Raw genomic sequence first — 20,124 nt, forward strand, 5'->3', positions numbered from 1 at the left:
GGATAGACAGATGGAGGGATAGATGGATGACAGAGGCACAGCTTTGTTTTCAGATTAATAAGCCCCTCTCTACCCTGGTTAGTGGCTCCCCCATTCACTGCCCCAGCCCGTGGTGACTGCCTTGTGCCTCTGGCAGCAGTCCTAGCACAAAAATCTCTGAGCTGGTGGGCTCAGAGTCCAGCTCCTCCATGATGAGCTCACCAGATGTTCCTCCCTCTTGATGTGCATTTTTTTTTAAGGTGATAAGTTCTTTGGCCCCAAACTTGCCCTTGGTAAATGCCGATGGGGTCCTGGCCGCTAACCTGGCCCCTTGAAGGCCATGCACGAGGTGCTGAATCACTTAACAGTGAGTGACTTCAGGGGTTCAGGCCTTGCTGCCCCACCACAGTGGCCCCTTTGCCATCAGAGGAGTCTCTGCCTTGTTCCCGGGGGGCTCCAAGACATAGTGACCTATAAACCTGTCAGAGAGGCGCAGACTGTGGATCCTGCAGGGGCCCGTGGCTAGTGTCTGCCCCGCTGGGTAGGACGCTGAGTTCAGCTGCCCAGTCTAGTTTCTGCTCCTTGGGTTAGCAGGTGAGCGGTGAGCTCGGACAAGAAGGGAGCCCCTGAAGCCCAAAGATGGAGAAGGCAGGAGCCACTTATATTACAGTAGCACCCGCCAGGTGTTAGACACTTTCCGAACACAAGGAAGAAGCAGCCCCTGCCCCAAAGTGCACACCCTGCTCCATGGCACTGTCGCTCCCTGCTTGCATCAGGACAGAATCCCAACGGGATTCATGAAAAGATCCTTCCAGATTGTTATCTGAGGAGAACAGACACCACAGAGCAGGGATGTATATGCAGATGGCACAAGCAGATTCTATACCCTGCAGCCACCTGAGAGCCCACAGCTCCTCGCACATCTGCTGACAGAAGGGAAGAAACTAGGCACAGAAGTTACAAACTGATCTATAAAAAGACAGCTTGAGTGCTAGACATCAGAGCCCCCCAGTGTGGGATTGGCCGAGCCTTCTCCTTCCAGTCCTGGGACCAGTGGAGTCCTCCAGGGTTTATAGCTAGCACTCAAACACCCAGCCACCTGATCTCAGTGACTTTCCAGGGTAAGGACAACCACCTGGCCTAGGAATCTGCTGATGCCTGTAAATGAGCAAGACAGGGCCATGAGCTATGCTGAAAGTCATAGTGTGGAGAGGCCTGAAGAGAAAGGCGCTGACCAGAAAGGGTGACTAGGAATGTCATGGATCCCAAAGTGCTTTATAAACACACACCCCTGCCTGCCCCATCCCCTTACCTATCACCCCCATTTTACAGATGGGGAAACTGAGGCAGGGAAAGGGGAAGAGTCTGGTTTCCAACAGAGTGAATGGGAGCTTGGGGTGCTCAGCACCTCGGGACATTTTCAAAACTGCCCCCTGCTTTTAGGGGCCTCACATTGTCGGGCACCCAACTCGACACTTTGGGTCTGCAGAGGCAGGCAGTGATGGACGGGTAAGTGGCCCTAAGAGGAGAGCTGCTGCAAAGTGAGATCCACACCTCTGAAAGTCTGAAGCTTAAGGACGCTGGAGCTGAGGGAAACGCAGGGAATCAGGGAGGTCTGACCAATCAGTTATTTATGGACGAGGCTCACGTGTGAAGCCCTGCTAATGGACAGACCCAAAAACGACAGGCAGCAAGAGGGCGTCTGGGGTGTTTGTACAGGATGGGGTGTGTGTGTACAGACCAACAATGGACTGTATGGAAGGGTGTGTGTGCAGGCCAGTGGAGGGGTGTGCGGGACAGCGTGTGTGTGCTGGCTGGCAGTGGCAAGGGAGTGTGTGTCCATACAGGCAAGCAGCAAGGTGTATGGGATGGTGCATGTGTGTACAGGCACACAGTGAGAAGTATGGAAAGGGTGTGTGTGCGTATGCCTGCAGGTTGGTGGGGTTTGGGAGGGGCAGTGCAAGTGTGCGCATACAGACTAGCGACGGGGGTCTAGGGACAGGCAGTAGGGTTATGATGGGCTGTGTGTGTAGACGGATCTCTCTCGCTGTACTACAGCAGCTGCTGCAAGGCTGTGCTGTGCTGCAAGTAGTCGCCCCAGGGGTGAGCAAGCGATGCTGCCGGGGGTGGGATATTAATCCCTGACATGGGAGCTGGAGTATCAGTCGGCTGCTGACAGGGCATTCCATCTCAGAGACTGCAGCGCCCAGCACGTTCCCAGGCCCGGCCCTGCCTGGTGCCTGCCAGCACCAGACCCAGACAGAGGAGGAGGGCAGCCTGAGTCTCCTCTCACTCCCCCCAGTTTTACATTGAGGTAGCGTCTCTGAAGTCGATGGGGCAGCTCCCGGTTGAGGCTGGCGTGAGAGGGGAATGAGGCCCCGTGTCGTCTCCAGAGGAGGTTTTACTGAGCACTGGAGGCTGAGTGACCTGTAGGGGCGACGTGCGCTCGGCCGCAAGAGATGGGGGTTCAAACCCCAAAGAGCCAGCCGCACTTCCCGAAGGAGCAGAGCCGGGGAGAGCTGTGTGTAGCTCCATGGATGGAAGGGCTGGGTGCCCGGATCTCAGGCGATGAAGCTAAGCACTACAAGGGTGGAACTGGGAATTACACATGCAAGGCGTTGCAGAGGAAAGAGCAGCCCACCTTTCTGTGTCGGGGGTGTGTGTGTGTGTGGGGCGGGGGAGATAATTCTCCCCCCCCCCGCCTGCTCCATCCAGTCCAGTATCATGCCTCCTCCAGCAGCAGTCAATCTCGGATGGTGCAGAGGAAGGTGACCTTGCCCACAATGCACCTGGCCAGTTGACACAACTTCCCCCACCCAGACACTGGTATCATGGCCTTGAGCCTGGTATGAGCACACGGAGGCAGTAGACAAGGCTGTCAGCGAGTTGTGTGCTGTAACAATGGTGGCCCTGACCTGGTGCTCTGAACGAGGCTGGCGGGGAAGGCTGCCCACTGCCTCTGCCTCCTCCCTCCCACATACAGAAGGGGGAGAGAGATGAGAGGAAGCATAAAGGGCCGATGCCTCATCCCACACGCCCCCTGCCCTGCACCTCCCTGCACCCACCTCCCTTCAGAGCAGTAGCCAATATGGTCAGGTTGCCTTGGTCCAGTTTTAGTGCTGTGGAGTCGAATAGGCAGTAGGGAAGGAGAGACGCTGACACCTTCTCCTGGGCTGCATTTACACGGAGCAGTTCTGAACTAGCAGCTGCTTTAGGCACTGTGCCGTGAGCCTGCCCCGAGGTGCTGGAAGTCGTCTGTCCCCAGTACACGCAGGCACATTCTACCTGGTCTGCAGAGCCCGCCCCATGACTGACAGATCCCCGACTAGCCCCTGGAGCTCTCACACGATTACCCTTCGCTTTTGTGGGCCCTGGCTCTGCTGCCCTCACTCCGCTCTCTATTCCCTTCCCCATTTCCCATCCCTTAGGGAGAGACAATGGGAGTCAAGTTGGAGAGATGTCTCCCTTTGCTCCACCATGTACGGCATTTCCAGTCTCCGCAGAGCCGCCTCCTCCTCCTCTTTTTCCTGCAGGCCAAGGTGCTGTTCGCACTGCCTCCTCCTCCTCTGCTGCCGCTCCATCTGTACTCAGCCCAGAGAACGCAGTGTCCTCGTCCCCCAGCTCCCCTCCCGTTGCCAGGAGATCAGGGAAATGCAGAGCCACCTCTGGGATGCACCCGCAGGGTGCACAGCTCCTGAAGAGCTGCCGTGGGGAGAAGAGGGGTAGAACGCACCACGGCCCGTCCTCTCTCCGTCCAGCAGGCACTGGAGGCTGGTTTAGGGAGACAGGTCATGCTTTCAACATGCCACCAGGGATACCTGGGCTGCGACTTGGTCTCCAGGGGAGAGAGAAGTGGAGGGGCTAACTACAGACTACCCCACTCCATCAGCACTACCTTAATGAAACGTTCCCAGTGAGCCCTGGCATGGGCCATTCTCCGCAGACGTGGGAGGCCTTTTGTAGATGCACGTGAGTGACAGGGCTTGGAATTGCTAAGGCCGGTTGGCTCAGTGCCTGGTGCCTCCCATGGGGATTTGCATTCAGGGCCCTTCCGGCTGGTGGCTGGTGCTCTGGGGAAAGTGATGGGCTCTGCCCCTGTTGCCAGAGGACAATGGGATGGTGACCATTTTCCCTAGCAGCCCCACCTCAGCTGCCAAAGTTACCTGGTGAGACGTAATGTTCAGGGCTGGGTTGGTCAGCTCCGTTTTATCCTGCGATTTTTCCCTCGCCAAACGGGCTGCTTCTTTCACCTCCTGGAACTTCTCCGCAAACTAGGGGAACGGGGGGAGATGGGGAGAGGGTCACTCTACTGTCTTACAGAAACGTCCGACAAGCGAGAACAGCTGCTAGGGTTTACTTCCCTCCTCCCGTCGCTATTTCTCCCTCTCTCTGCCTCTTTCCAGGGATCTGGCATGTTTTTTGCTTCCGCCCCAAGCTAGTGGTAATGTCCAGAGAATGGCCCCATCCCATCCCAGACCAGGACCAAGAGTGAGGAGTTGAGTCCTTGCTGCGGGGGTGCCCATGCTGTACAGATGTGTTCAATAATGCTGTCAGAAGTGGCTAAGTGCAATCCGTAGACATTCCCGAGCTTGCTTTGATCCAGCCAGCGCCAACAACAATAGCGGTAAGGCCGAGCTCAGGGGGGCTGGAACAATGTGTATAGTGGGGGTGCTGAGAGCCATGGACCCAAACTGTAAACCCTGTATATAATGGAAATCACTTCAAGCCAGGGGGTGCTGCAGCACCCCTAGTTCCAGCCCCTATGGACAAGCTGCGGGAGTACAGACCGGAGCCTGAGAAGGGCTGTACAGGAGTCGCTGCTATTGTCACTTGAGCTGGACAGATCAAAGCTAGCTCAGGTGTGCCTACACATGCTGCAGTGCCCCTCTGACTGCAGTGTAGACAGACCCTTACACCCACAGGCAGGTCCTCAAGGGTACTGAAATCAGTGAAAGTTAGGAGCCTAAATTCCTGTGAGGATCTGGGTCCTAGCAGCCTACGTCACTTTTTAAAATGTCACTTCAGGCGCTTGTGAAAATGTGACCCTGACGTTCATTCTGTCCCGCACATATCTTAGGGCTTCCCGGCCCCACACTGCACCAGATCAGACCGTACCTGATTCTGTCCCCAGACCCTTCCTCCTCAGAGCATGGACACCTGAGTTGATACTTCCTTTGGCATTCCTGGTGGATTAGATTATGTAGCGATTCCCCCCCACCCGCTCCCACCCATTGCTTGGGTGGGTCAGCCTGCCATCAGCCCCTGCAACGTTACCTGGGAGAGGTGCTGCTCTGAGGCAAAGCCCAGCCCGTACACGGTGTTGGCTCGGCTGTCCGCCCATTGTCCAAACTTCTGGGAGGTTTTGGTGAAGGTCATGTTGGGGGTGATGGTGCTGTTGATGATGGCCTGTGGGGGGAAGGAACAGGGACCCTCAGTCAAAGTGGAATTGCTGTAGTCTGCAAGATGGATTGTACTCTCCAAAGCTCCATAGTGTGGGATGAGTCAGGGAATTCCCTCACATTTATCATTCACCCATCGTGGTGCTATAGAGGAGCCTTTTACCTCTAGGATACCAGCCCAAGTTACCAGTGAGCAAAGGTCATTCCAGTCGGACAGGCCGTGTGACATGAATGGGTCCTGTGTCTAGGGCCTGCCACAAAACCCACCCCCACAACTGGCATCAGCAGAAAGGCCAAGGGTCAGAAGGACCAGAGCAGCCTTCAGAGGCCAAGAGGGGGTCCCCCCAGCACAAGGCCAGGCACCGGTGGGAGGAAGTGGGTGGGCATGCTCTGTGCATAGGGCTATCAGTCGCAGCACTGTCTTTCCACCAGCACTAAATTCACCTTGGATATTAAATACGTCAGTGTGAAGACACTGGCTGTAACACTTTCCATGCCCAGCTGTGGAGATGCTCGAGCGCTCCATTCTGAGGGCTGCCCAGTGTTCAGGGAAGCGGGAAGCACTCAGTGATCACGGCCAGAGGGACGCTTGCTGGCAAGCTACCTGGTCTGCATGTGGCCCTCACCTTGGTGCCTCCCACGCTGATGATCCGGTACACGTTGCGCGTGGCATCGTAGAAGTAGGAGACGGTCAGGGCATGTTTGCTGGCAGGGATCCAGTTCCGCTTCGTGGCCGGGTCGATCTGAAAAACGTGGGCTCGAGTGCTGAAGATCGGCTGCTCCCTGGAACAGAACAAACAGAACTGTCAAGGCAGCGGGGGGTGCTGAGCGCAGTGTGGGAAGCGAGCCGGCTTCCTGGCATCTGCATCGCACGCCGCAGAGCACATGGCATTTCTGCTAGTTCTCTCCTCTCCAGGGACACGAGGTGCTGAGCACCCCCAGCTCCCGCTGAGCCAGCACTTCTGGGAGCACATCCTGAACAAGCACCCTCCAGCCCAGTGTGGCTAAGCTGAAGGAGAGGCGGTTCTTCACTCCCTGGCTTGGAAGGGCTCTAGCATCCCCCACTCACCACAGTCACCCCTTATTCCTAGGGGCTCCCATTCCAGGCTTCTTCCTCTTTGGGATTCTTTGTGCTTCTCCAGAGGAAGCGGGCCTGAGACCCAGACATTCCCTGATGCTCTTAGCTCGGACTCATGAACCTCTGGGGACCATCAGCTGATGCCAGTGAGAAGAAAACTAAAGGCCCTGTAGCCCTTTTTGCCACCTCCTCCACCCCTTCCTCCACCCATGGCAGCCAGCAGCACGATGGCAGCAGATTTCTCTGTACCGTGCAGAGCCCCTCCAGCTAAGATTACTAGGGCTCTGCCCTGCCACCTCCCGGCCTCTCCCCACCCTCCAGCTAGTGACGAGATCAGATGTCACGTCAGCAATAACCCAGGGCAGGCCTCAGGGTCCGTGTGTCACATATGCACGCGTAGGTCATCAGGCGCTCACACGCTGGGGCCCCTGCAGCATGGTCTGCCGGGGGGAATTGTGCTACACTGGGGTAGGCACATTATTTGAAGTCTGATTTGAAGGTAGTGCACCTAGCACCGTAGCAGCTAGTTCGTGGTGAGTCCAACCATACGACGGCCCTGCCGCTGCACTAACTCTCCTTCCTGCAGGGTCTGGGACTTGGCGCTCCTGAAGAGAGTGTGGGATGGAGACTGGGTTGGGGATTTGAGCACAGACAGTGCCTCCCCTTCAACATGTCTCTTCCTCCCAAGGCTCATGCGCGGGCCGCGCAGCCTGCAGCAAAGGTCACATCATGGGATCAAAGGCAGGTCATGTAAGAATGAATGAAACACTTCGCCACAGCCAGAGCATGGAATCAGCTGCTGCAGAAGGCTGGCGAGCCACAAGCCAGGGCTGGATTTTATGACCAGTAATGTACAAGCTAAACTCAGATCTCAGGCTTCAGGACATGACTTGAGCACGGCAGGAGGACATTTGTCTCCGGCAGGCAATAGCCCAGGTGCATTAGGGCTTGAGGTCTTTTTCGGCATTCCTTTCAAACCTCCGGCACTGGCCATTGCAGGCAGGAGCCTGAGCGGGTGAACTTGAATTCGAGCTGATACATCCTACATGCCAAGGCATGAAAACAGCTGGTGTGGCCCAGATACGACCCCTGTAACCCAGAAACTTGCTTTCCTGCCCCCAGCTCAAGATCTCACTGGAGCAGTGAGCCAACCTGCCTTCCAGCCAGAAAGGGCCAAGCCCACTCCTGTCGCGGAGGCTTGAGAGTGGTGTACAGGGCTGCCCCTGCTCCCCAGCTGAAGCCCTTTTCCCGTTGCCCAACCCTGGACTCAGATCCCTTGCACAGCAGCACATCACGCTGACCCGGGATCCCAGCCTGCTCCTTCCAAAGGGAGCTTTGGGATTTCCCTCTGGTCAGTTCGCCCAGCCCTCCCCTGATGTATTTTCCTAATGAGCCTCAAAGTCCCTGGTCTCCTCTAACACATGGTGCATTTTATACACGGCTCATGTGTGGGGGTGGGGGACCTAAGTCCTGCCTTACCGCTTTGAGGCACAATTTCCAGCGGGTGGGAAGCTAACACTCCTATCCATTGATCCCAGACCCCAGGGCAAGGGGCAGCCAGAGATAAAGGCAGTTTGTTACCTAGTTGTTGACATTGGTTAGTAACGGTTGGACAGACTATTAGGTAGTGAAGTTAGTATGCATCAGTCTTCCAGCAGCTTCCTAGATCTTGGTTTGGCCTCCTCAGTGATTCATTTCCTGGCAATGGAAAAGTCAGTCATTATTTGTCACACACAGCACAGAGAGCGCCTAGTCGGGCAGCATTTAGGAGGCTCACTTGGTCCCAGTCTCTCCAAGTCTGTAATTTGTAATGATTTCTCGTCACCAGACACGCGGTCCGGCTTGCAGGGGAAGCCACGTAACTCAGAGTAACCGCCCCTGTGCCGGCAGCAGGAGCACAGGGGCTGCCGTGGCTTTAGCACTATGCTATTTTTATGTAGCAAAGTGCTCTGGCTACAGAGCCGCTTCCCTGTTTATTTTGGTTTCACATTCTCTGGCAATAAGTGCCGGGGACAAACTGGAGTGAAAAGTTTGGATTAGTTCCATTGGTGTGTCCGTAATTTCGCCGGCTCTGAAATGGTGTTTGGTCACTTTTAATGGTACTGACTGACAAGAGGTACCCTTCCCCTCCTCACACCCTCAGTGAGGCTGCGATCCAAATGGAAACTCCCCCACTGACTTCAGTGGGCTTTAGATTAAGCCCAGATCCACACCAGATGTCCCTGCACAGGGATTGCCTCCCCAGAGAGAGAACGCTGCAGTAGCTGGGTGGCCGTGAGCTAGAACTGGCTACATGCGCCTCCCCCGCCCCCCAGGGTGCAACTGACATCATGGCCCTCTTCAGAGCAGAGCCCAAGGCTGTGAGGAACCTTAGGCATCGCTTTCTGCAGCTTTTCAGATCGGCTGGAACACAGGGGATGTTTATTGTTGCTAATTTTTGTCAATTAGAAGCAGGAGCAAACTACCCCATGGTGCCTGCAGGGTTATCGTCTGCAGCACTTGGTGTGCCACAGAAAGCAGACAGCAAAGGAGCCAGCCCGTGAACCACCCCTCTGGGGGGAACCCCTCTACAGGGCAGAGGGGAGGCCAAGTCCCTGGGGTGTTCAGTCCTCAGGCTCTCTGCTGAGGCTGCCCCGGGGGCAGGGGTCGATTACTGCTGGTGTTTACTGACTGAAAACTACCAACAATCTTTGTATTGATCGCTCCAAGATGGGCAAGACTCAAGGGACAATAAGATTGGCTGCTGATGGTGTAATTGTGAGACAATAGCCGCACAGGCCAGCACTACTTCGCCTCCTGCCGATCCCAAGGAAAGGGGAAGAAAACGGCAGGGGAGTGGAATGCCGCGTAGGTAACAGAATGGCCCAGTTCCAGTGTGCTGGCCATTTCACCCCTTTTCTTTGCCCTGGCTTCCCCAGGCAGCACTGACTGCTCTAACCCCATGCAGCCTCCTCCCCCAGTACACTGCTCCAGTCCTGCATGCTCTGCACTGGAACAGGCACTGCACAGGTGCCATGCGGTGGGGGGGGGGGCAGTCTGGGACTTCCTGCTCACGGCTGTTGGCTGAGCTCCACTGATGTGCCAGCTGATGCCCTAAGGGCTTTCCTGGAGGCTGGAGCTACCAGACTTCGTACTAACAAGGAAAGTTGTCTGTCCCTCCAGGCAAGCCTCACCGACTCCCCAAACCAGACAGGTACCAATGACCTCCGATGCTCCCCATTTGAACAGGTGACAAGTTGGCTGCTCCTGCAGCATAGCAGGGGCTGCACCTCGATGCACATTTACCTGCTGCAAGGGAGGCAATTCCTGCATCAAGGCAGCTTCCGAGGGGCTGAGGAAACAGAACGTGCAGAATCCAGGGAGCTGTCTTACCAGCCTGCTCCTCTCATTGAAGCTGGGAACAACAGCCTTACACTTGCATGTCCATTTGGGATGTGGTGGTTAAAGCACAGGGCTGTATGCCAGGACTCCTCAGTTCTTCTATTCCTGACTGTGTGGCCATGGGTCCAGTCCCTACCCCTCTGTGTGCCTCAGTTTCCCCATCTGCAAAATGGGGTTAAACACACTGTCCTATCTCCTGGGGAGGCTCCAGTCACTCATGCACCTTCAGGCCATCAGCTGGAAAGTGCTAATGTAGGGGAAAGGGTTGCGTGCGTTGCATGCTGGGATATCAGGGACACCTCGCCATCCTTCTCCTCCCACTAGAAAACAAAACTAACTTGCACACTGCACGACAGTGGTAATATTTGGAATCTTCTCCCTCTCCAGCACTCAAACTTTCCTCCACCCCTGCTAATAGGAGCCTGCTTCCTGGAATGGGGGAGACAGTTTAATGGGCCAGGATGCTCCTTCCTACCCCTAAGTACCCAAGCTACGAACGAGCCACGATGCCTCTCTGGCACATGGACAGTGCTCTAGGAAGCGGCTGCTTAGGCTTTGATTTCAGAGCTCACACAGTTGCCTCCAGCTCTTCTAGTTCTCTGTAGTTCATGCTCCAGGATAGTGCAGAGCCCAAAGGCCATGGAGAGCTTCGTGCTCAGTTTGGGAGAATTACAGAAATGCTTTGGTTAGTACGTCTCTCTCATCAGCAGCACTTCCCGTGCCGCAGGCCCCTCGCCTGGGGCTGGAGTTGTTGGGGGAGGGGGCTTCTCTTCACCCCAGCAAAGAAGCGGGTACAGAAATTCATTGTGGAGGACTCCGGCTGGCGGATGAGACCTGCCTCTCGGGTTTTGCTTTTTTGTTTGACAAGACCAAAGCAAGAGTTGAGAAACAAAAGGCTTCCCAGGGTCTGAGCGACAGAACGAAGCAAGGAGAAACAAATGACAGAAAGAAAGAGGAAGGAAACAGACTCGGCAGGAAACTGAAAGGGAGAGAAAACTAAAGAGGAATAGGAACCGAAAACATGTCAATGAGAGACGCCAGGTCTTGGTGAAACAGCCAGTGACCTCCCAGGACCTGAGGGCAAACCCTCCAGGGGCCACACAACAGTGACTTATATGGTCTCCACCTAACCCTTCCTGTCATTTTTTCTGCAACTAAATACCACCACGCTGCCTGGCCCAAGTCAGCACGGCTGACAATATCTGCTCAGGAGAAGCCCAGACAGGAATAGCAAGGGGGGTGTGTGGGGGCCGTGGGTCAGGACTGAGAGGCACTGGCAGGGCTATGCCTGAGAACCCAGAACTGGAATAGCAGGGGGGCTGCAGTTTAGGGCTGTGGGGCAGGACTGCCCAGCACCTGTCTGCACTCTGCTCTCCTCTGGCCAATGCCATCGATCTCTCCTTTCCAGGAGCACCACAAACCATTTAAAAATAGCCTCAAAAGTGCCTAGGATTGGAATGGTCAGGTTGCCTGTTGCCCCACCCCCATTTTACATGGCTATACCTGGATGTCACACACCTCAGTAAATGCTGACAGTTCCTTTCAGCTTGGCAGCAGAAAGGGCATGTGTAAATAAAGTCACACACACACCCCTCCCCGAGCCCCAGGGCCGACCCCTTGCTGATCGTTATGAGAGAAGCAAAGTTAAAGGACAAAGATCTGGCTCAGACTGAGACCGATCAGTGAGTGCCTGATGATGGCAACTGGAAAGGATCCAGGCCCCTTTGCACTGGTTTTGGTCCCAGACTGAGGGGGAAGGGGAGAGCTTGCTTATTAATGTCCCACTGTTAGTTTAAGATGACCTGCTGTCTGATGAATGTGTTCTACCGTCCTGGCTGCAGGGAATCCAACCAGCCACTCTCCTGGGCAGAACTCAGCAGTTTCAAAGGGAACAAAGAGATGGTCTAGCTAATCTAGCGATTTCTAATGTGCCCATCACCATGGAATCAAGGCACCTCACACAAGAATTGCAGCAACACAGTGCTGTCTTAAGGCTGTGTTGTTTTCTCCTCTTGCAATGAGATCTTACCCTGAGGGAGATGCCTCCAGGAGGAAAACTCCACTTGCTGAGATTGACTATCAGGTGTTGGGAGGAGACTGGCGACTGGGCAAGGAGATATGGATCCATTCACCTCTGAGTCATAAGACCATAAGAACGGCCACACTGGGTCAGACCAAAGGTCCATCTAGCCCAGTATCCTGTCTTCCGACAGTGGCCAATGCCAGGTGCCCCAGAGGGGATGAATGGAACAGTAATCATCAAGTGATCCATTCCCTGTCGCTCATTCCCAGAGTCAGTCACTGATTTGAACCTAGGCCGGGCTTGATCGTCCCACCAAAAGGCAGTTTATCTGAAACTGTCTGCTGGCCTTATTTCTAGCTAGGTTCTTATATGGCTGCCATCACTTCAATGTCCGAGTTCATTTCCTGACCGATTGGTGCCCACATCACAAACATCAGAGCAGCTAATCATTGGTGTGTCGCCATTGCTGGTGGTCTCGACAGAGGAGCTAAGAACTGAATGGGCCCAAGAGACTGAATTCCCTCCAGCCCCTAGAGGTGAGCCCTTCCACGTCAGGACACAGGGTACGGTGAGGGACGCATGCCCAAATGTCTGCCATCCCAGGGACAAGGAGACAACATTGATTTCTAGGATTCCTGATCCAGCACTTTCACCAGTGCTGCATTTACTGAACAAGACAAAACCTGGAGAGGGTTAAAAGCCAATGCTCACCCCTCTATTCTCTAATAATCATGGCATGACTGAGCCCTGGGTGAGAGCTGGGTGTCCGGTCCATCCAGGACAACGCATCCCCCTCCCCTTTGGCAGCTTCTCCTACAGGCCCATTGGGAAGGGGTATCTTTTTAAATAGCCCTGACCCAGTCCATTCAGAGAATGCAACTGAACCACCCTCACATGCTGGAAAAGGAGAGACCCCATCTCCCAGTGAGGGCCCCACCAAGAGAGGCTGCAGCTGCTCCTTCTTAGGAGACAGCACTGAAGATCGATAGGATGAACCTGCTGAGCAGAGGGATCAAATCAAATCCCAGTCAGGCCCCATGTGGTTTAAGTAGTGTATGCACACATGAATCCCTATCTCCAGAGGCCCCCCATTTCCTTTCCTCCTCCCTCTACCCCGCCCCCTGTGCACACCCACAGAGAAACATCTGACATGCGACCCTCCTGAGCCTGCCCCAGGAAAGTCTGCGTGAACGCGTCTGTAATGCACGCACTGGTACGGATCTATAGAAACACGTGCATCACAGAGGCAGGCCTGGCAGGCTACAGCAAGGCAACATTCACACTGTAACCCAGGAGCCTGGCGCAGCCACTGGGGAGCTCAGCTCTTGAGCCCGTTCCTGATTCAGATCCCATCATTCATCTTCACCGTCCCAAGGGATTGTTGGAGTGAGCAGTCACACACACCTTCGCACACTTCCAGCATGCAGCAAGGAACCACAGGCTACGGATGCCTTTAATCAGAGCAGCTCACAGTGGTCACTCATTAATCCTCGTTATTAGAGCTGCACAGCTGTTTTACAGGTGTGGAAACTGAGACACAGAGGGGCAGGGACTTGCCCCAGGACACAGGAGTCAGTGGCAGAGCTGGGGTTAGAATTTACTCCCCTTCTAAGCACTAACAACATTTGCTAGCCCCTTCCCAAGATGATGATGGCGCAAAATCCTACAAAAGCAGTGTTTTCCCATAGTCAGGAATAAACCAGGTCAGATAAAGGGGTAGAATTTCAAAAGCCCGTTCAATAGCATTTATCTCTGGAGCTGAGTTTGTACGGTGCAGTAGCATCTCCAGTGCTTCTCACTGGTCATCCTCTCTGTTCTCTCTCTTTTGACACAATCCCTGCTGCCTAGCAGGGTCTAGGGTGACCAGACAGCAAATGTGAAAAATCGGGACAGGGGGTGAGGGGGGTAATAGGAGCCTATATAAGAAAAAGATCCAAAAATCGGGACTGTCCCTATAAAATCGGGACATCTGGTCACCCTAGCAGGGTCCTAGCCTTGCCTGAGCCCTCGGGGAAAGGATGTTTCTTCAGTCACTGCTCTGCTTTCTCAGGAGTGCAATCCAGTGCAACGCAGGCAGCAGCAATCTCTTAAATTCCTGCCTGACATTTCCAAGCTCTCTCCAACTCCTCCCGCAGCTGTGGATTCCTAACCACAAGGGCATGTGTTAAAATGCAGCCTCCTGCCAAGGCTCATGGGGTGGGGTGGAGATAGGGAGGCAGGCTCTTATTGGTTGTTTTAGATCCTCTATTGCATCCAACGGGTTTCTTTGGTGGGTGGGAACAAAAGGAGGGTGCAGAGAGCGGTTTCTCCTGTCTACTACAAAGCTGCCTTTGGCTCAAGCTATTTCACTCCCTTCCATCTTTCTCCCTGTCCTTTCCCTGACTATTGCACACTCCGGGGGAAGTTTTCCCCTTGGAGGTTCTTTCGTTCTTTGCCGCCATCAATCCTGGCCCAGCAATCCTGCCCACCAGCCTGTGGCGTGCACGCCTGGTTCATTGAATCGCTTATCATGTCCTGTTCACCTGCCCAGCCCCCTGTGCTGAATGAGTGGAGACCAGACATTTGTTTTAATCTTTGCACTGGTGATGGTCCTTAACACGGCTGCTCCTTCAAGAGAAGCTGATGCTTAGCGCCCTCCTGTTATAAATTCTGAAGTGTGTGCATGGGGAGGGGCGGTTCTGCCCAAGATACGATTGTTAACTATGATTTTTAAGAGGAAGATTTGCTCTGGCAGGTCTCAGAGTGAGATTTCCGCTCTGGGGCACTCCAGCGAAAGCCTGCGGGATTTAGAATGAGGCATTTTACCACTAGGGCAGCAGTTGGAAGCTGCTGGTGTGAAATTAGGCTGGTGGGGCTCAGCCCAGTCCCCATATGCATCCAGTAACTGGCCCCCTCATTGGCCAGCAGCAGCAGAGATGGGGGGATGGGCCATGGAGAATGAGCTGCCCCTCTTGCTGTGGTTGAGCCATGCCGGTAAACGTGACGGTGCATGCAGGAAGCTTGCCCCCACTGCCCAAGTGAGGCGTTTGAGGAATTCACACTGACACTGCAGGGCTCTTGAATTACCTGCCAGGGCAGGGCAGGGCAGCTTCTCCTTTCTCTCAGATGCTGATGCTGTAACATTCAGCCCAGACCCGGGCAGCACATGGGCCTCATGTCATCCAAAGCACAACACACCTTGCGGCAGGCCCCAAAGGATCAGATCAGCAGAATGATCTGCCCAGATAAACCATACTTGCGCAGCAGCCCCCGGGCCGGGGGCCAGGGAAGGGCTCTGGGGTTGTGGCTACAGCTGCCATTTCTAGAGCATGTTCCACCTGGGCTGCAGGGTATTTTCATAGCACAGAGAGTAGGATCACTGCAAGAAACACGTCTTCACATTGTGCCCTGCAGGTTGCCAGACTGGGCTCTGCTGCCTGCCAAAGTGAGCAAGCCCAAAGGCAAAGGCCCCCAGATGAGAAAGCCATGGAGTGATTAAACTCAGGGTCAGAGAGCACCAAAGGTTTCCCAGCTGTTGTGGTAAGTTACGAGAGACACGGGGCTCCCAACTTGGGCCTCGGCTCAGACCTTTGCAGAGCCGTGTTCGTGCCAGCCAGCAGAAGGTGTAGGTATGTTCTGCCCTCACTGGAGCATCCAGGTGGACATCAGAGGTAGCTCTAAGGGGGATGAGACTCGAGGGTTTAGACCCCCCGTCTCCTCCCCTTTTGGATGGGCTCTGCTCTACGGGATTCCATTTTAAAGCCATTCCCATTAATTACTCACATTCTCATACCCTAACCGTCCTTTCTCTCCCCCAGCCCTAGCTCTGGTTCCTGGGTGGAGCAGCTCATAGGGGAGCGGAAGGGGCCAGGGAAGAGAACCGTCACCTGGCTCCATTCTGGAATTCAGCCCACTGTCCTGCTGAGTCAGCTAAGAGATTGTGCTGGATGCAGCGGGGACAGGGCCCTCGCCCAGTGCTTAATTTATAATGAAAGAGATGCTGGGGCTCAAGCAATTTTTTTACATTCATAACTGATGCAGCAAGCCCAGAGGTGCCGGGGCTCTGAACTGCCAGGCCCAGAGGTGCCGGGGCTCTGAACTGCCAGGCCCAGAGGTGCCGGGGCTCAGTCCTGGCAAGCCCTGCTGGTGCAAATTAAGCACTGCTCTCCCCTCTATCAGCTCTCAGAACCAGAGGTCTCAATGAGGGGAAAGGTTCATAGACACTAAAGTCAGAAGGGACCATCACGATCATCTAGTCTGACCTCCTGCACTTTGCAGGCCACAGACAGCAGGATTGTTCCATATGACGTTTTTTCCTGGGGGAGGACGGGATTCTGGTGTGTGTCAGACAGACAGACCAAGCCCTGGATCTCAGAACTGCAATGTGGGGCATGTGGACTGATTCCTCCTTTCCTTCTCTCCCTCCCCCAACATGCCCTTTTCAGTGCCTTGACTTTTCTCCCCAGTTTAGTCTGAAACCCTGCTGACTTTACTGTGACATTGCTTGGGGCGGAGCAGGGGAGAGCCTACAGGAACCCCCGCACCTTTCCCCCACTCCATTCCTCCCATCCTTCTAGACAGGAAGAGCTGGATGTGGTTCCCCTCCAGAGCCCATCAAAGCTACTCCTAGGTTAGCCAGGGGGCGAGTGAAAAGGCCGCAGATGGATAACAACCCACGGCGCTCCTTCTCCCCAGGACTCAGGCAGCTGCCTCTAAGGGCCTGACTGCTCTAGCCACTAGATCACACGTCCTTCCTGATCTGGGAATACAATCCAGGAGTCCTGACTTTCAGCCCCTGGCTTTAACCACTAGAGATACTGCCTCTTCCCTTCAGGCTCACAAGCCCTCTTAGCTGCGGCTTGCTTCCGTTCCACACTGCACACCACTGCTTTGTGGGAATGCAGTGGTGGGAAGCACCGAGGGCCGCTTCTCCCTCTGCAGAATTAGCCAGGAGAGCTCAGTATGAAGAATGAAAAGCGGCTCCCGCCCAGCCTGTTTGTAGATAAAAGCCGCCTGAGGAATCCTGGCTGAATATGCTCCAGTCGGATTAGCCTGGGGAACACAATGCCAAGCATGCAAGTTCAGGCACGGGGAAGGGGACCAGGGACACTTAAAGGCCCAGCACACGGTTAAGCATTTCTTCTACCAGAATCCTATCCCCACCGGGGGCGTGTCCTGAGCAGGGATGACCTGCTGCTGCTGGGTGCCCAGTGTCCTTGGCACAGTTACCACTCTGGGATGGCTGTCCCCCACTGTTTCCAAGGTCTCTTGGCTCTTCCTTTGCCACACACAAACCAAGGGGCTTATATGCACAGCAATCCACTTCCTCCATTGGTATGGGTCCTAAATGTATCTAAGTAATCTTTACATATTCCAGAAAGCGAGACCCATCACAGCAGCTAGTACCAGGCGTAGGTGTGCACACAGCTCTGCTGATACACCGCAGCCCGCCTACTAGGCCAGTCCTGGGCTTCCCATATAGTATTGCTAATGCACCTCCAGGCCCTAACACTCATCTGTGCTCAAACCCATTTCTGCTCATGTGTCTTCATTGCACAGCAGGGGTCACACACAGGGAAGCCTGCACAGCTCTGCCAATGCACCTTAGTTCTATTGCTCCTGAAGCATGACCAACAGCCAACGCTAGGCCTTTCCTCAGCCTGCCCTGTGCTAGTTTGAAATGTGGACAAATGCCCAGTATGGGCTCAGCTAGGAGGTGACTGAATTCACTTCCCTTGTGACCCAAGTGACATTTACAACTAGCTATTTAAAGGTACAAAGGCAATGCTCTAAAACCTACAGTACGCCAGAGCTATGTTCGAGTTCAGGAATGAATTATCCATGAAAGCTACACCATGGATATTACTGGAACAAGGGTTACAAGGAAACCTGACAAGCGTCAATGGGGGGTAAGGACTAACTCCTTGCTTAAAATATAGATCAACTAAAACCAACTGGTGGGAAATCATTTCAAAGGTGACGCTTTCCTAATCTCTTGGGAATCCAGGGGACTAAACCTTTCCATGTAATCTATGCACAACACAAAGACCTTTCCGCTCAGCAATTCTCTGTGACTGAAGACAGGGGGTTGGGTGGAAATGTCATCTCCACGTTGACTATAATGTTGCTGCCTTGACACTATCATTAGAGTGAAATCTAAGAACTCTGTCGCAGTGACCACAATCCCAACGTTTTGCATGAGAAGTGGCAACCTTCTAATGAAACGGCACAGCCATTGGGTATAGCATGACAGTTCCAAGAAGAAGGATCCATCCCATAGTCCTGGAAGATAAGATGCCAGTCCTAACCTATCCACCTGCTGCACCCTTCCGGGCAATTCCAAGGCTGAGGGTTTGGGAGTCACAATATGGATTGCAGAGACGATACAGGGAAGCAGGGGACAGTTTCTGATCTAAGCTGGCCCAGTGTAAACCACATTGACTTAAATGGATTTACTCTAGATTCACACAGACTCTGAGATCAGAATTAATGTCTGTGTCCCTTCTGCCACCTGAATCTGTTTCACCCTGTTCAGTCTTTTAACCCAGGCTGCCCAAGAGGGAAATCAAAAACTCAGCAAAAGAAACACAAGCCATTAAAATGTTACTTATTTCTCCTCTGATGTCAAACTCAAAGTCTTGGAGAGATGGAGCAGGCAGGGGCTTTCTCCAGCTCCAGCGTGCTTCTAAGTGGCCCAGAAGTGTTCATTACACAAGCAACTTACTCACAGCAGCATGTCAGATCCTTAAATGACACAGTTGGGGTTTATTACAAATGCATAAATCAAATACCAGCCTAAACTCCCATTTCTATGCCAATGCCTGGTAGCCACTTAGAGTATATTTCACCCCTAAAAGAATTTAGGGGTTATGACCAGAGATTTTCAGTCAAGCTATTTACCCATTTACAAATGTAAGTAGGGTCCACTTTACTGAACACAACAGAAAATAAAATCAGAAATCTCTAACTTCTGGGAAGGGCTGCAAAGGTAGTAGGTGCTTTACTTCACCCCAAAGGGCCATTCTGAATTTTATACAAGATATGGATCCCCTTGGAGCCTTCCACCCACACCTTGGGTCACATAAAGTAAGTTACAAATCTCTGCAACTATCCACTTCCTGAACCCCTAAAGCTTAGGGGACTTTTTTACATTTAAACTTGAATTTCTTTACTGCAACTCGAAATCCTGATCCCTTCAACTCTGCTGCATTAAAAACACATCAGGGTCTTTAAATTATTAATACAATAAACAACACACGAATAATAAAACTGCCAATCTCACCCCATTCTCCACGTCAGTGTCAGTTTCTTTCTCCTTGTCCCTTCTTTGGTTGCCTTAGATTCACTCCACGTTTTTATTTATTTTTTCCTTCCTCTTTCTCTCTCTCTCTTTCTCCGGATCCGGATGCTCTTTAAATTTCCTCCGGAATTTCACTCTGAAATCCGCTAGTTTTGTTGTTTGTTCAAAAATGACCTATAATCCCAAAGCATGCGTGGGAGGGGCAGGGGGTGAGAGCTAGGGCAACCTTCCCGGGTGGGGGTTCTCCCCACCAAGAGCTGCAGCCCAGGGGATCCTGGAGAGAACTTTGGAGCACACTTTGCTACTGAAATGTTGCAGTCTCCAGCAGGCAGTTTCCTCCTCGCTCTTGCTCACAGGATCCCTTTTTCCCTTCAGCCTGGGCAGCAGCCACAAGATTATTTGCTCCTTTTGCAAACCCTTTGCAGCAGTGCAGCCTGCTCCCTGTTATTCCAGCGACTGAGATACCCTGGAAGTTCTTTCCACAGCCCCAAAAGTGAAGCTGCCTCCACAGTTTGTTCCTCTTGGTCGCGATTTCTTTGTTCTCTCTCTCATTTTTTTTTATCTGCTTCCTTCCTCTGCCAACTGCCCCATCTCGATCACATTTCTCTTTTCTTTCTCCTCACTTTATTTCCAATGGGTTCCATCTGGCTCAGAGGCACCATCTGCTGGGCACAGCTGCACTCTGCACCCACTGCAACACCAAGCTGCTAGATACCAGCCCAGCGCAAAGATGTCCCAACCCCACTTCCCACTTCCTCCATTCCTGGACTTTCTTAAGCTGTAAAATCTAATAGATAAAGGCTCTGGGTATGTCTAGATTAGGATCAAAGCTGCTTGATCAGCTAGTCCATGTTAAAATACAACTTACCCTTTCTACATTAACATTTTAAAACAAGGGTTGGCACCACCATGTTGTGTGATGGACACCTGACAAAATTACCGGACTTAGTGACGGACATTGGCAAGGGGTTATGTCATTCAGTCA

General features: G+C 53.4%; 1 protein-coding gene across 2 annotated transcripts in view; it reads right to left on the bottom strand.

The window, feature by feature from the left end:
- HOMER3 (homer scaffold protein 3) overlaps positions 1-19,746 on the bottom strand; it is a 29,411-nt gene extending 9,665 nt beyond the window's left edge. Inside the window, exons 1-4 of one of the 2 annotated variants that reach the window (XM_024209821.3) lie at positions 19,122-19,746; positions 6,005-6,161; positions 5,254-5,385; positions 4,143-4,250 (exon numbers count right to left, since the gene is read on the bottom strand). In XM_024209821.3, the coding sequence (XP_024065589.2) occupies positions 4,143-4,250; positions 5,254-5,385; positions 6,005-6,161; positions 19,122-19,126 (402 nt within the window). In that variant the 5' untranslated portion in view covers positions 19,127-19,746. Of the gene's footprint in view, positions 1-4,142; positions 4,251-5,253; positions 5,386-6,004; positions 6,162-8,037; positions 8,314-19,121 lie in introns of those variants that run through there. The other variant, XM_024209820.3, reaches the window with a different exon arrangement.
- Positions 19,747-20,124: the final 378 nt, after the last annotated feature.

Source organism: Terrapene carolina, unplaced genomic scaffold, assembly GCF_002925995.2.
Source record: "Terrapene carolina triunguis isolate 2854851 unplaced genomic scaffold, T_m_triunguis-2.0 Scaffold194, whole genome shotgun sequence".
NCBI classification, from domain to species: Eukaryota; Metazoa; Chordata; order Testudines; family Emydidae; genus Terrapene; species Terrapene triunguis.